The following is a 15,544-nucleotide window of genomic DNA, read 5'->3' as shown; positions in this document are numbered from 1 at the left end:
CATGCAACATATACCTATGTGCTATGTGTTCCCTGAGACACTCCAAAAGCTCATTTCTGCTCAGTGCTGCACACGGGATGTTAGCAACAGGTCTGAGGAGTCTGCCACCAGATAAATAAGAAAAGGGTGTAGCAATGGATTTTATACCCTAAAGTGTTTAGTAGTGTTATTTGTCACTACTACGTGTCCAAAGCTGGATAGACTGCAGAACTAAATGTAATCCATGTGAAATGCTACCTGCATAGAAGGCAAACTGCTTTCTATCACACACAGAGTAAGCTGCCACTCCAGAAGCAGATTGTGTGTGTGTTATAAATACATGGACACATTCTCCAATGGCAGCTGAAAATGCTGCATTGTCAACACAGAAGTCTTCCTGTCACTCACGAACAAGAGTTTCACCAAATTTTGCATTAATCATGTCCTGTCCATGTTCTCCTCTTTCCTCAGACACTAGATACTGGTTTTATTATAAATAATTTAAAAAATCACCATTTTGGTAGCTAGCATACAGTAAAACATCCAGGTAAGGACAGCTACATAATTCTGTCATCTTCACACTTTGGTAAGAGTTAAATGGAAATTAAAACTTCTGGAAATACAGGGCACATGAATCTGACCACATCACATTTGCAGTATCCTCTCTTTGAAAATGCAGGTAAAGAACAGTTGTCAGCTGCCCTTCTCACCAAGATTTTGGAAACAATGACTCATACTCACAGAACAAATGACATATGCCTTTGCCTGCATTGAGTATACTGCAATTGTAATCATTGATACAGCAGTCAGAAACACTTGCAGAGTCTGGAATCACTTGATATTTGTGAAGTCTTTGGTCCTTGCTCAGCAAAAAGAGTTCTCTGAATGGTAAATCAACTAATTTCAAACTGTGTTTCTGCCAATACACTGGAGTTCCTCACACAAGGCTTTCTACAACCAACACAGCTGCAGGCAAGGAAGTAAAACATTCTACAGGAAAATAAGCTTTGCAAAAATTCAAATACAACTTTTAATATCTTTAAAAGTATAAGTTTCAACAACATACTGGAAACTATTATGCAAATAAACTGAACAGTATCTGATGCACTAAACTAGAAACCTCAGTAGATTCTGATGATGTTTGCAGACTATCCAGAGTGATCCAAGGGATGGATCATTACAGGACACTTTCTTTAACACATCACTTCTCTCCTCCTTCCCCCTCGAGAGAAAATGGGAAAAGCAGCTCACCCTTTCTGGCAGTGCAAACACCATGAGCACTTTCTTTTGCACTTTCCTTATTTCCTGTCAAGCACAGGAGTATGCCCATGCCCTGTGTCTAGGAGTTCAGCAGTCTGTAGGAGTCGCAGTCATTGTGGCTTTCCAGGCTAGACCATTCTTATTTTCTGTAAGTGTAATTTCTGTAATTCTGTAGTGATGTTAATGAAATCTCATGTCCAAAGCAGCAAATAGCTAATATCCTCTGAGTAAATGGTTCAAATATTTAGAAGCCAATGAAGATAACTAACGAGACAGATAATATAGTATTTCTGCTCCATTGTAAAACAAAGTAAGTTATAACTACAGAACAAAAAACACATTGTCTGCCAGCTGTGATTTTTTATTGTGTGCTGGCTAATATTCTGGTTGGTTGTACTGATAGAAAGATTGGCCAAATTATCTCTAGAACGTTATTTACAGTTGCTGTTTTTATTTTATTTGAAGCACATAAAAACAAAACGGGCTCCCTTAGCCTAAGTCGATGGAACTTCAAAGAAATTATTCAATCAATATTTAATATTTTTCCAAAACCCAGAGGAACACATTTTGTAACTGACTAGTTTATGCTAAATAGTTTCTGAGTTGCTGAGAAGCTTTTCTGCAAATAGGAGTTTAATTTTAAAAGTTCACAAAACACATGTCAAGATAATTCTAATACTAGTCACATACTGTAACACAGTCTACATATGGCTGACCATATGATTATAATAATAGATTGAGAACCAGGAAATCAACAAATAGAGAAGTCACCGCTACAGAAGCAGTAACCTAGAAGTTATGCCTAAAAAAGTTAAATCATCCTAAAGTATTGTCAGAAGTGTTCTTTTTAACTCAGGATCAATATTTTACAATGTGCTAAAGGACTCTGCCAATACCCATTGGAAAACATACTGGTGTCCCTCTATCATTATGTCCTGCCTGTCCAGCCTAAGTTTACTGGCAATAAATAGTGATCTGCATCTTCACAAACCACAGCTGAAAAGTTTCCTGTAAAATCACTAAATTATTTAAGCTATATCATCAAAACCCAACTGTTTTTCTCATTTTAGCCCCCATTGCTTTAGCTGTAATTTATTTTGGGTGGTAGGAGAAAAAGCAGTCATTCTTAAGTTTTTGATGATTTTGCTTTTCAGTCTTAGCACAAGTAAATCATCGCTTCTCCCAATATCTCCAGCCTATCTGCCTAGGATTAAAAACAAAACAACACACAAAGAAGTCATTAAACCTTTTGTCAGTTCCTACAAGGAAACCTGGCAGGCTGCTAGCATGCCAGAAGTGCAAATCCAATAGCATATTACACTGTGGTATGTCATCTATCACAACATTATAACTAGCAACGTAAAAACTTAAAATAAAACCAAACAAACATCAGATTGCAGAAATTAAGAACCTGAGAAAAGGAACATTTCACCTCCACCTTCTTTGTTACAAACAACAGAGACCAGCAATTTCCTGTGATAGAAATCTGACCCATGAGAGTATCGCAGAAAACAAACTTGTCTGGAGAATTCATAACAATCTAAGCAGCATCTGGCATGCTCCCTTGCCTATGGGCATTAAGATGAACCCAACCAATTAGAGAATTAGCCTTGCATTTCAAGAAGCAGAACAATGAAAAAGTTTGCCTCTACCTCTCTGCTAAAGATACATTCAGCCTCAAAGCTATAGAGCGTAAGAGAAGTGGCTGACACCTGCATATGCTTCACCACCGTCATGAAGAGATAGAGATTAATGCTGGCAGTAACACCTTTATCTTTTGTGATATTGGAAAAAGTTAATTCACCTAGAAAACTGCTAGCCTGGAATAGTAGTAAAACATATCAAAGACAGTAATTCTCTTGACAAGAAGCTCCCAATACAAAAGAGCTTAAAAATAATTTCTAAATTAAACTAGCACTTACCTGCAGCTATTAAGTAAGAGTGGTCAACACATGCATCATAGCACTGATTCCATAATGCTAAGACCCAAGTCCAATCAGATACATTATGTGCAGCAATACCAGTTTCTGGCATTTCATTGCATCTGCCATTATTAATTGCCATTCTGGTAATTAATGACATCTGCCATTTAAATTAAAATATCCAAACAATATCTCAGTACTAATTTCAAAATACTTGCAAGCATGGAAAAAAATAAATGAACTAAGTTGCAGGAGATCAAAAGCCCTATCTATTCCATTGATTTTGTACCATAAGTTTTGAGCATCAAACTGTTTAAAGAGAATCCAAAACTCAAGAAAAGGCCAGATTAGTGAACAGCAAAACTACCCTTTCCATCTGGGACAAAAACACTTCCTGCTAGACCCTCACTTCTCACACATTTTTCACATGTACCTGGGTAAACAACCTTATGTATCAGTTGTCCTCATTTGTTACAAAGCAAGTGCCTTTCTTGTTGCTACCACCTCATGTAATCACAACACCAACTGAAAGTTAGCAAGTATAACACCTAATTACACACTAGCTAAGCAACACATCTGCCAAGGCAAGCATGCCAGAATACTTGCAGTTTGAGAAAGCTCTGCAATACAAATAAAATTTAAAAAAAAAAAAAAAAGGAAAATCCCGTCCTAAAGTTCAATTTGCTGTCTTAATTTGCTATATTTGCAGAAATCTATTTGGAACTAATACTAGAGAAAATCACATCTAGGGATGAGCAAAGGGTTCACTATGGATAAGCAAAGGGTTCACACAAAAGAGCATAAAGAGCAAACCACTGTAAGTCTGGTCTAAAAATAAAGTTGTCTCCAAATTATTTCACATCAGTGGCTCCCAAATGAAAGAAAGACATGGTGGTTATGAACAGTTGGGAACACTATAATGAGAAGATATCTAATGGCTGGCCAAATCAGGCCATGACTGCTCATAATTACTGAATTTATCAGTTATAGGTTCTCCCTTGTTCCTCCTCTTCTCTTGCTCATGTACAACCCCTGTGGATACTTCAGCAGTGTAGTTTTATCTTCCAGGTCCAGGCCCAGCCCCTTATTTGCACTAAACATCACCTCACCAAAGCAGTCTGCTGTCATCACAAAGGCACTCCATGAACCTCTCCTTTCCCCAAAACAGAAACATTCTCAAACTTTAGGAAAGGAGAGACAGGAAAATATTAGAGAAACACAAGTTCAGGTTCCTATTTTAGACAAATTACATTAATGGCTTAAACCAGGTATATAGAAGCAACATTTTCTTTTAGATTTCACTACATGCACATACTTTCATCTGCCACATCAGCTGGAAGCGCTGTCCAAAATGATTTAATCAAGAAAAAACACACTAGAGCTGAACCACGAAAGAAAATTAAAAATATTCTCCAAACAGCAAGAATGCTGAAGGAGACAAATACCCAGATTCACATGACAAAGTGCCTTCAAACTCACTTATTTGCAAAAACTGGATTTAGTTAATAAAAAACAAGACATGTGATCTAAAGTTTATCTTTTCCTTTAGTAACAAGCACAACAGAGTTGCTTCAGTATCAGTTTCATTATATGATAGCTGGTTTTAATAATCCTTATTAATAGGAAGAAGTGTTATCTGGGCCAAAGCACTGGAGACTGCCACATGAATATTAACTATATGTGTCTGCTCAAGCAACTGCTCAGAGAAACCAACACTAACACTTAAAAGGTTTCAGGACATAAACAAAACCCCACTGAGATAAGAGTTCACATCTCACCCACTTTGCAGGCATAAAGTCTTCTCCCACTGTACAGACTCAAAATGAGAGTGAATCAGCAGGAGGATGTTGCTGAGCTCCCTGTGCCCGTGCCCTTTGTGTGGTTTCAGATCTCCATGTATCTGACATCACTGGCATCACTTGTATGTACAGAACACAACTGCTCACACAGCTTTATGCCGTTATCCCAGGAACAAACTAGGGAAGATTTCACAAGGTATTCTAGAATCCTTCCTGTAAGCCCCAGTAAACTGTGAGAGTCTAAGTCCTGGCAATTCTTCTACAAACACCTCACTTCACATTCATATTCTTCTTCAAAATTTTTCTTAAAAGTGAAAAATGATGAAAAAATTTCCAGAAAGTTTTCTTTCAAAGGGTGCAGACAGACAGATTACACAGCTTCCACCCACAACCAGGCAAGGAACACTTCACAGCTCAGTAACAGGAAGTTCCCGTTCTTCAAGCGCTAGTGCCATCACAGCATTTCACAACAAAGAAACTCTGCCAGATGAAATTTTACTACCAATTCCTCTTTTGGTCCCTAAAGTGGCATCTGAGTTCACCCATTATGTACCCTGCAGTCTCTGCAACAGGAGAAAACTCCACATATGGCACTTTTTGAACTCCCAAGAGTGTTTGGCAGGAAATGGTTTAGCTTCTCACCCTTCCAAGCTCCAATATTTTAAGGAGATTCCAAGACATCATGCTCGGGGAAGCAGCAAGTTCTCAAAAGCAGATGCGTGGGTTACAAGGCAAGTGAAAACCTGGCTGCATTGTCACGTGCAAAGTTAGTCATCAAGGATACAACACCTAGCCAGTTATGAGTGGCATTCAACAAAGCCTGATACATGGTTCACTGCCTTCACCAATGGTTTGGATGGTGGGACACACTGCACCTTGATGTAAACTGTGGATGACACCAACGGGAGATGACTGAGGGCAACTGATGCATTCAATGGCAGGCAGACCCTGCCTTTTACAAGGATCTCAGACAGAGGAACAGCATGACACAAATCTCCTGACGTCCAGTGAAGACAAAAGCATGGTCTTACACCCAGCATGGGATATAACCCCATACATCAAGAGCAGCTGGGACCAACTGTCTGGGTGGCAACCCAGCAGAAAGAACTTGGGGATCCCGATGGACAGGCTGAACATGAGGCACCAGTGCATCCTCTCAGCAACAAACTGTTACCATAGAGGGGGCCACAGGAAAAAATCAGTCTCCTCTAATCAGCAATAAGCTCACATCCGGAATATCAGTGCCATCTTTGCTCCTCCGTCTGAGATGTGAGCATATATGTGACAGCTCCATGAAGGGAGTACTAAGAAGTTAGAGGGCTGGAGAACACAACACGTGGGGAAAGACTAAGATAACTGGGCTCATTTAGTCTGCAGAAAAAGAGGTTTAGCAGAAAATCTAACAGCAGTCCTCCATTACTGCAGCAGTAGCTCAAAAGCTATTTTAGACTGCTGAGTTACTACCTTTCTCTTTTGGACATTACTTTAAAAAAACTGTACTGACCAGAGAGGCAGGCATAGTGGATCAGAGGAAAATGCTCATAACCCCATATTTTGCCCAAGACAGTGGTCTAAACCAAGTGCTTAGTGAAGAATTTAAGAAAGGTAATCTACACAATGGTTCTTTCCTGTAACACTCTCAGCCTGAGCCAGTTTGTACTTAGGGACCTTCTGACCCAAAAGGGATTTTGATTATGATAATGACCTGACAGGTTGTTCCTCTACCACTTTGTCCAACACTGTTGTAATTCCACAAACATATAGCATCCACGATGCCCTGTAGCCAGGAGCTCCATATTTTACTATTTCTCATAGTTACTTCCTTTGATGCCCTCCCCTCCTGTACTTGAATAATTAACTTCCAATTTTCATTTGTCACATGCTCTAACTCTCTCAACTCCCCATTCCAAATCATCCCCATCATCTTTTTCAGACTGAACACTGTTTCACATATATAAACCATTTATTTTACATATATAAACCATTCCACACAGTAATTTTCTAGTTCTCTCACACTCTTTTTGACATGGAAATACGACACATATAGACACTGAAAAAGGACATATAATCAGATGAGTTCTTGACAACTTGTCTAGCACTTGCTTATTCAGTAACAACTTGAGCATTTAGCTGGTATTTCATACTCATAGCACAAGATCTCATTCTGCCATTATGAGTTAATTCAGACCCCAATACACCAGGTTACACCACCACTAAATTCTTATGAATATTTCAAGTGTATTAAATGCATTCTCATAGTCTCCTAATAACTACTACACAGGGAAGCTGAAGCAGACAGACTAGAATCATGCACATTTAAGTTATATTTAAAAGTGAAACTATTGTTTAGTTGCCTTTTCAAACTCTTCAGAGAAGCCAGCAAAATTAAAAGACCTTGTACTTTTTAAACACTTATTTGCAGCATAAGAATATCTGAACACGGTGATCACATAAGTTAAACCTAAGTTCTGTCACTAAAGAGGGACATTTAGAAAAGCTACCTTAAACCTGGCCTTGCCAGGCACCTTCTGTAGGTATTGGGAAGCCAGTCCCTCTAGAGATTCAGAATAAAGACTCTTCCATTCCCATTATGGCATGGCGGGGGGGAACCTAATATTATTTGTTGAAAAATGCTGATCTTTCAACTTCTGATTCATAAAAGCTATAGAAAACTGATCAGGAAAAATCCACTACCAAAAAAAGTTTAACAAGCAGTGTTACATGTCATCACTTACATCAGAATATAAATGTAGGATCCTGCAGAAGACAGGTCAGCTAAGTCTACCCCACTATTTCTCCACATTAACCGCACTGCCTTCTTATTCTCCAATTAAACACTGTATTTCCAGTCTTCAGTGCCATTCTCCCAGCTTCCTAACCCTTTCCCCATTGCCATTCAGGCACTCCATCACAGTTCTCAGTGCCACCCTTCACCCTCCCAGCTCTTCCTTTCAATATGGAGTTTTTCACGAATCTTTGTAGCCTGTGGCCCAGTAAACAAGAGTTGACCAAACTGTTCTCCTACAGCTGCCAAATGCAACGATGAGATGCCGAGTGCTTCATGCTCAGTCAAATCAGGGAAGTGCAGTGGATCAAACAGCTTTCCCTCCCCAGACTGCACAGGGGCTGAAGAAGTGCTGACAGACTGTATGCTATGCAAGCCTTTGTTAACCAGCACGTCACTGGAGATGCTTTCATTAATGCTACCAATTTTCAAGACAACTTAAGCTCAACTTAAGCAAATTCCCTCTTAAGCTACACATTAAAAAGTTACCAATGCTTACTGAATGGTCCAGGCAAATAGCTCAAGAAAATTTTAAACATAATAGTGTTTATACTGATATTGATAAGTTATTGTTTCCATAATTTAATATTTCTAAACTTTTGTTATGCACAATGTTTATTGACTATCATCCTTATCTGTGCAACATGCACAGGAATCTTCAAAATAAATGTTCTGCAGTGTTCCTGTCTACTTTTTCACTAGCAGAGTACACTGGGTCCTTAACAAATCTTGATATTCTTCCCAAAGACAAGGCAGCAAAGGACTTGCAAGTGTTAGTATTCATCTGTATTTCACAAATGAAAGAACTCAGGCCAATAGCTGTTCTTTCTTGAAACTTCTACTCAGTGACAAGCACTCATCTGGTGACTGCAAGCAGTCACTGCAATTAAGACAGCATTAACTATTTAAAGGACAGCCTTCTAACAGCAGAAAGCAATACTGCAGCATCATTTAAGAACCATCAGGAAAGTGAACTAACCCATGTGTAAATATTTTATTTACAATTTTTTTTTAAAATTGTGAGAAGTTACAGATCCCACCGGAACAGACAACATGCAAAAAGCTATCTCACAACATGACCTGGGACAGTCTGATACACTCGGAAGTTGTTCATGACTCCACATGATTGCCAGCCTCATCTCTATGTTTAAGGCAGTCTAAGAAACATTTTTGAAATATGTCATACTGTTCAGGGAAAGTTAAAGAATACTTGTAAAAGCAAGGATGGACAGCTTTGTTTTGGGATTTGAAAGTAACTCAGGAAGAGAACCTGAAAACAAAAAATCAGACCTAAACATTATTAAAAAAAGAATTAAGGTGAATCTTCATCTAGGACAGATTTTTCTTATACTCTATCTTATAAAATTTTAGATGTTCTATTTCACTTAAGTTATGGATACCAGTGCAACAGCAACCATCAAAACAGTTATAAACAATGTAACTAAAGACTCAGAAAGTGGTTCTACTGGGCCAGCTGACATTGTGGTGGGCTGCCAGAAAAAGCCAACCATAGGACAAGAGAGTATGTTAGATCCAAACCACTGATCACCAGCACATTCAGAAAAGTAAAATATCAGGCTTTTAAAGATGACTAGGCTGGGCAATGAGTAAAGCCCTCTTCATGTTTTCATTACTTCAAGTCCACCTGCTTTCTTCCATAATGTTCTGGACTTGTACTATCAGTTATCTGTCAGGATAGTTTCTGCCAAGTTTCTTCTACATCTTATACAACACAGTACACAACATAACTGGGAGTGAGCTGAAGGGTTTATCACACAGGCATATTAAAAGCTGTCTTGACCAAAGTTGGACAATAATCAGCATTGAGGTGAAAGTCAGTTTTTTTCCCTGAGAAACCTTCATATTAATGCGAAATGCCTTAACTACCTGTAAGACAATTAATTAGGGCAGGCAGTCAAAGTTCAAATCCTGACACAAATATCAGTACAGTGTTTCCTCTTCAGGTCACTAAGAAGCATTTCAGGATTCACCTTCCTGCAGAAGACCTTTTTCAAAGTCCATATGCAGAGGTCTAGGAAATTTCTGATTATGTGACATTACAGCATTCTGCAACCTTAAATAATACTGCACTGCTGTTGCAGTGACAGCCATGAATCCATCAGTCCAGATATGAATGATCTGTCAATAAAATGAAAAAATGTTGTGTGATCATGCCTGGCAACATAATATATACCTGCATTGCTGCCTGTTATGACTTCTGAAGCCCTGCACAAAACATGGACATGCAAACATCCCTTTAAAGCTATGTGATAAGAAAAGATATCTAATTTTACTCTATTCTAGCTTCTGCAGAAGATAATCCAGATGTGCTTCAACAGAGCCTGGAAATATCAATTAACAGCATTTTGACAGTTTGGCAGGATGCTGGGTAAGTATGAAGGGATATCCGACACACCGATTAAGCTAGCAGACAAATGGAGCTCACAGCAGTCTAGAGCCTTTGCTAGTATAAAACACTGAACTCAAACCTAACAGTTCTCCTAACCTGTTTTCTCAAATGCTTAAGGCACCTCATGAATGATCTTAAGACCACCATCATAAATGAATGAAACAATCTCTTTAAAAAGCATTTCACCCAGATTAGCAGTCACCCAAGTATGCTCAAATCTAAGGTGGGCTGTAGCACAACACTAGATTTGACAACATTCTCCATATGATGAGAAATTCTGTGTTAAGACCAAGGGGCTTCATTACTATTATTATTATTATTATTATTATTATTATTATTATATTTGTTTCATAATGGAACAAAAGAATACAAGAAACAAAAATATGGAAGAAACTAGCCCAAATTCTGAGGAATTAAGAAGAACTTGAGCAGTATTACCAGTGAGCTTCAAACAGCTGAAAATGTTGATGGTATCTTCAAATAAATCAAGTGTAGGATTGGATGACAGAGTATCCCAACAGTTTCTCCCTAAAGATTATTTTAAGTGTAAATTCCCTCTATGACTTCCAAGCAGCAAAAGAGAATCTCTTCCTCTTGTTTTGCCTTCTGCACCACATGGAAGAGAAAGAAATGGATCTGGGTACCTCTTAAGAGATTTCCAAGGCACCATAATTTAGACAGCTGAGGAAAAACAAGACTTCCCAAAAGAGAACTCCAACAGGCAATGGAGTTGAACTTGCTGGCACAGGTGAGCCTGCTGGGCTGAGATCTATTTACTTCTAAATTCTTCTGACGGAGGAACAGCCCTTGAGGGCCTCTGATGATAAGGCAGAAGCTCTGTTTCCCCTGCAGGAACTGGTATATGTGTACCATGAACAGATCCTTCCCTGTACAGATTCAGAAGTCTATATTTTGATTCCTGTTAGGGCCTCTAGAGTAATTTAGAAGGCCTTAGCTACAAAACACTGTGCACTTTAGCAAACAAGGCTCTGAAGTTACTGCTACATGAAATTAATCTAGAAATACCTACTAGAATAGTCACTGTCCATCTGATAGTACATTTTAGTTCCTTATTTTAATCCTGCCCAAGCTTTTCTGGAAGTTATAGCACTCTTCCAGTTCAGGCAGTTTTCTTACTTTATTTGTAAATAGAAGGGACTGATAAATCAAACACCTCTAAGAACACTAAGAGAGTCACTCAAAATGAATCTGGAAGTTTGTTTTGATTCTTCAGGGGGTTTTTGTCTCACTGTTTTGGTTTGCTTCTTTTGAGACCGAGGAAAAGACTCATCTTTAGCACTGTATTTGTAGATTTGTCATTTATGCTCTTTTGGCTACCAGTGTTCAACTTGAAACTGAAACCACAGAAATATCTAAATGTCTAAGAGGGAAAATAAAGTACTTGAGAGACTTGCGTGACAAATTCAAAACCAGTCCTGACTAACCACTACAAGCAAATAAACAGAAACGCAGAACATCCAGAAATGACAAGAATTTTCCTTGCACTTCCAGTCTGGTTCTCTGAAATGCACAGTGTGCATGCAACAGTCTTGACAGAATAAAAAGGACAACCTTGTGACCAGGTAAGACAGAGCTTAACATTAGTGGTACCTGATTTTCTCCCTACTTTCATGCACTACCAGGCTCTGGGCTGTTGCAAATGCCTGGTCCTCTTGAGCAGGCCTACAGGGCTCATACTGGAAACAGACTAAAGACGATTACACACTTTCAAGAGACAGAGCTGCTGAAGATTCAGCATGGTCTAACAATCCACACTGAATTCCTACAGACTGGGCTCAGAAGAACATTAGATCACAACATAACCCCACATACATTAGATCAATGAAGTTCACACAAGCAACCGAGGCACACAGACCACATTCAAATGTCTGGACTCCATCTAGAACTGAACTGTCTTCTGGCTGTGAATCTTTTGCCTTGCTCTTTTACACACCAAAGAGCAATCTGCATTTCTATTCTAACGAAGGCAGCCTCCACTGCTCTACCACATTCAGCATTCCACAGGTTCAATCTTTTCACAGAGAATGAGCTCAAAGCTTAATATATATTTCCGCAGTGAACTGTGACTGCAAATACAAAACACACTGAGGCTTGGTGGTGTTTCTTTTCCTCCCCTATCCTGCCTTGATAGGAGAATCTTTTCCTTGCTCTGCTTTCTAGAAAGAGGCCTGCTACATTTTGTTTTTCTTTGGGACAGCATTTCTGTCCAACGTAAATCTTTTGGCAAGGCAGAAGACCTGCAGCCTCAATTGCCAAGGAGGACAAGCAGTCTCCCAGGAGAGGCAGTTTTAATTCCTAGAGACTCTATTTTTAGTTATAGTACCAGAAGTCCCTGAAGCAACAATATCCTTTGACCTGTCATTTATGGCAGGGGAGGGAGCACACACAGAATTGGTCTACAGGTCTGAGTGTCCAGCTACTACTATCCTACATTAATGAGCTCACACTGTACAGTGCAGGCAGACATCAGAGAGCAGCCAAATTCCCTTCTCCCTCTCTTCCCAAAGACGGAAGGAAGAGAGAGAGAGAAAGAGTGAAAAGGATTGCTAATAGCCGCAACAGACACCAACTGCTGAGATGCACCAGATTTCTGACAGGCATGCCAGTCTGAATCCATAAGAAAATTCATCTAAAGTTTCTTCAAACTAAACTAAGGTTATCATTTTTTCCCCAGTAATAAAATTATCAGCTCTACGGCACAGATAAAATTTGGGTAGATTGCAAGCAATTCTGCTGTTTTATGTGAGGAGGAGTAGAACCCATCTTTTACAGCCATGCTGTCACAGAGAAGACTGACACTAAAGGAAGTATACATGATTGAATGTACGTAACAGAAGCAAAGCAATATGTTATTTTCAAATAGTTACTATTTCGGGGAGAATTTCCATTAGCATTTTGAATACTGAGTCAAATCCTTTGCAAGGATTCTATCACAGCAAAGTGTAGAATCACTTTGATTTACAGATCACTTCCTTTTCTGTATCTGAGAATTAAACATCTCCTACACAGACAGCCAATTACAAATTAAGTCCTCTAGTCATGCCTTCTTTATCCACAACTTAAAAGCAATTTTAAAATTTCTGCAATAGCTTGAAGAAACAAAGTTATTAATAAAAAAAGCACTTTCAGAGACAGCATGGTAGAAGGGAATTATAGAAGCAGAGTGATCTGAATCCTGAACAATGCAGGAAACACCACACAAGAGCCTCATTCTCCATGCAAGCAACTGACAACAAAAGCAGCTGGCACCTTCTTAATAATTCCACAAAACTATTTTTTTTTCAATTGCCCCAAATGCTTAACCTTTACATACAATGTACCAACTTTGAGCTATGAAAGGAAATCAGCAATTTTTGTCCTGTTCTCTTCAGTTTGACATTTGCAATACAGTTACTGGTTTTCAAGGTGAAAGTGTACATATTGCCTAGGCTATGGCATTCCCATGCAGTTCTTGGCATTACTGTACCACTGCTCAGGCAGCAAACAACCTTTCAGCACCACCACTCAGCAAAGCAACATCTTATTAGCAGCACACAACTGTAAGGAGAACACAACTGGGAAGAAGCCTCTCTTTCTACTCCAAGGGCTGGACTCACAAGGCGACAAATAACACTATCCACTACCCACCGCCAATAGTCTGACAAGTGCCACAGTTTAAAAGCCATTAATGAACAAGGAACAAAAGCTCTTAATGGCTTTTGGATCTTTTTCTACAGAGCTAGTTTATTAACAGTGCAAAATCACTGTTATGGTCAACAAATAAAGTTGCTTCATAGTTACGGAGATGCTACAGTCTAAGCCTCTCCAAAGCCAGTACAGTCATGCCTCCTGAACATAATAGCAGGGATATGGTTACTATCACCACAGACAGTCAAGATACTCAACAGCCTGAAGAACTATTCAACACATACAAAAATGTATCACCAAATAACTTCATGAAGGATTCTGATCTTAAATAGTTTTAAGCCATAGGACAAATTACACTTTTAAGCAGTAAGCCTTCTTAAAAAAAAAAAAAACAAACCCAAAACACAATAAGGCTCAGTAAATAAATTATTACAGCATCACATATCAATAAGAACTAGAACTATGCCTGTCCTGGCTAACATGCTGTATCTAATCTTTGGAAGTTCAATGCCACATGAGCTACAACAACACCTGCAAAAGCAAAATTAAAAAATACAACCGTATACATCGCAGCCTTCCATCCCCATTTAATCTTTCAGTAACCATGCCGGTATGTTTTACAGAAGTAAAACGCCTCGGCGCTGTCTACATCAGCATCTCTGCCCCAAAGAGTGGGAACACAGAACCAGAGGCTCCGGTTGGAAAAGAGCTCTGAGATGCACCGAGTCCCCAAACACCACCACGTCAATGGACCGTGGCACTGAGCGCCGCGTCCAGTCTCTCCCTAAACACCTCCAGGCACGGCGACTCCACCACCTCCCCGGGCAGGGAGGCCGCTCAGGCCAGGAAAAGAAAAAGGGCTGACAATAAGCCGGGGGGATCCTCCGGCATGCAGGGCCGGGGCCGAGCCCGGCCGCTCCTTCCCGGGGCTCCCCGAGCCGCCGCGACACCTGCTCGGCCGCGCTGCCCGCCGCCCGCTCACCGCCGAGCGCCGACGCCTGCAGCGTGGCCCCCGAGGTGCCGTCGATGACTTTGATGGCGCCGCGCGCGGTCACGGCCAGGATGGCGTTGAGCGCCGGGTGGTAGCACAGGCTGCAGAGCCCGTCGGCGTCGCAGCGCAGGCAGCCGTCCCGCAGCAGCAGCCACTCGCAGGAGCCCGGACCGGGACCGGGCCCCGCCGCCGCCGCCGCCGCCGAGGAGCAGGAGGCCGCCGCAGCCATCTTCGCGGCCGCCGCCGCCGCCGCCCTCAGGACAAGAGGCCCGCGGAGAGCCGCTCACTGACAGTCCCTGGAGCCTCCGCCGCCAGTCACCATCCGGGTCCGGGGAGAGGGGGAAAGGGAGAGCGCCCGCGTGAGCGGGAAGTGACACAGCCGCGCCGGATGCGGAACCGAGCGGCCGCGGCCCGGCGGGGGGCGGGGGCGAGGGGCCGCTCCGCGAGGGGCGGGGCGGCGCTGCGCGCATGCGCACCGCCCACCCCGCGCTGGCTCCGCTCCCGCGGCGTTCCCGGCCCGCGGGGTGCGATCCCTGCCCGCGGGGTGTGATCCCGGCCCGCGGGGTGTGATCCCGGCCCGCGGTGTGTGATCCCGGCCCGCGGGGTGTGATCCCTGCCCGCGGTGTGTGATCCCGGCCCGCGGGGTGCGATCCCTGCCCGCGGTGTGCGATCCCTGCCCGCGGTGTGCGATCCCTGCCCGCGGTGTGTGATCCCGGCCCGCGGTGTGCGATCCCTGCCCGCGGTGTGTGA

The 15,544-nt window shown here is 41.5% G+C and overlaps 1 protein-coding gene across 5 annotated transcripts in view; it reads right to left on the bottom strand.

Moving 5' to 3' along the window:
* The window catches only part of BIRC6 (baculoviral IAP repeat containing 6), a 173,497-nt gene extending 158,314 nt beyond the window's left edge, over positions 1-15,183 (bottom strand). For all 5 annotated transcript variants that reach the window (XM_064414806.1, XM_064414808.1, XM_064414809.1 and 2 more), the window contains exon 1: positions 14,786-15,183. In XM_064414806.1, coding sequence (XP_064270876.1) covers positions 14,786-15,023 — 238 coding nt within the window. In that variant the 5' untranslated portion in view covers positions 15,024-15,183. The remainder of the gene's footprint in view (positions 1-14,785) is intronic.
* Positions 15,184-15,544: the final 361 nt, after the last annotated feature.

This window comes from Passer domesticus, chromosome 3 (assembly GCF_036417665.1).
Source record: "Passer domesticus isolate bPasDom1 chromosome 3, bPasDom1.hap1, whole genome shotgun sequence".
Classification (NCBI taxonomy): Eukaryota; Metazoa; Chordata; class Aves; order Passeriformes; family Passeridae; genus Passer; species Passer domesticus.
This window is presented reverse-complemented; position numbering and strand designations above follow the sequence as displayed.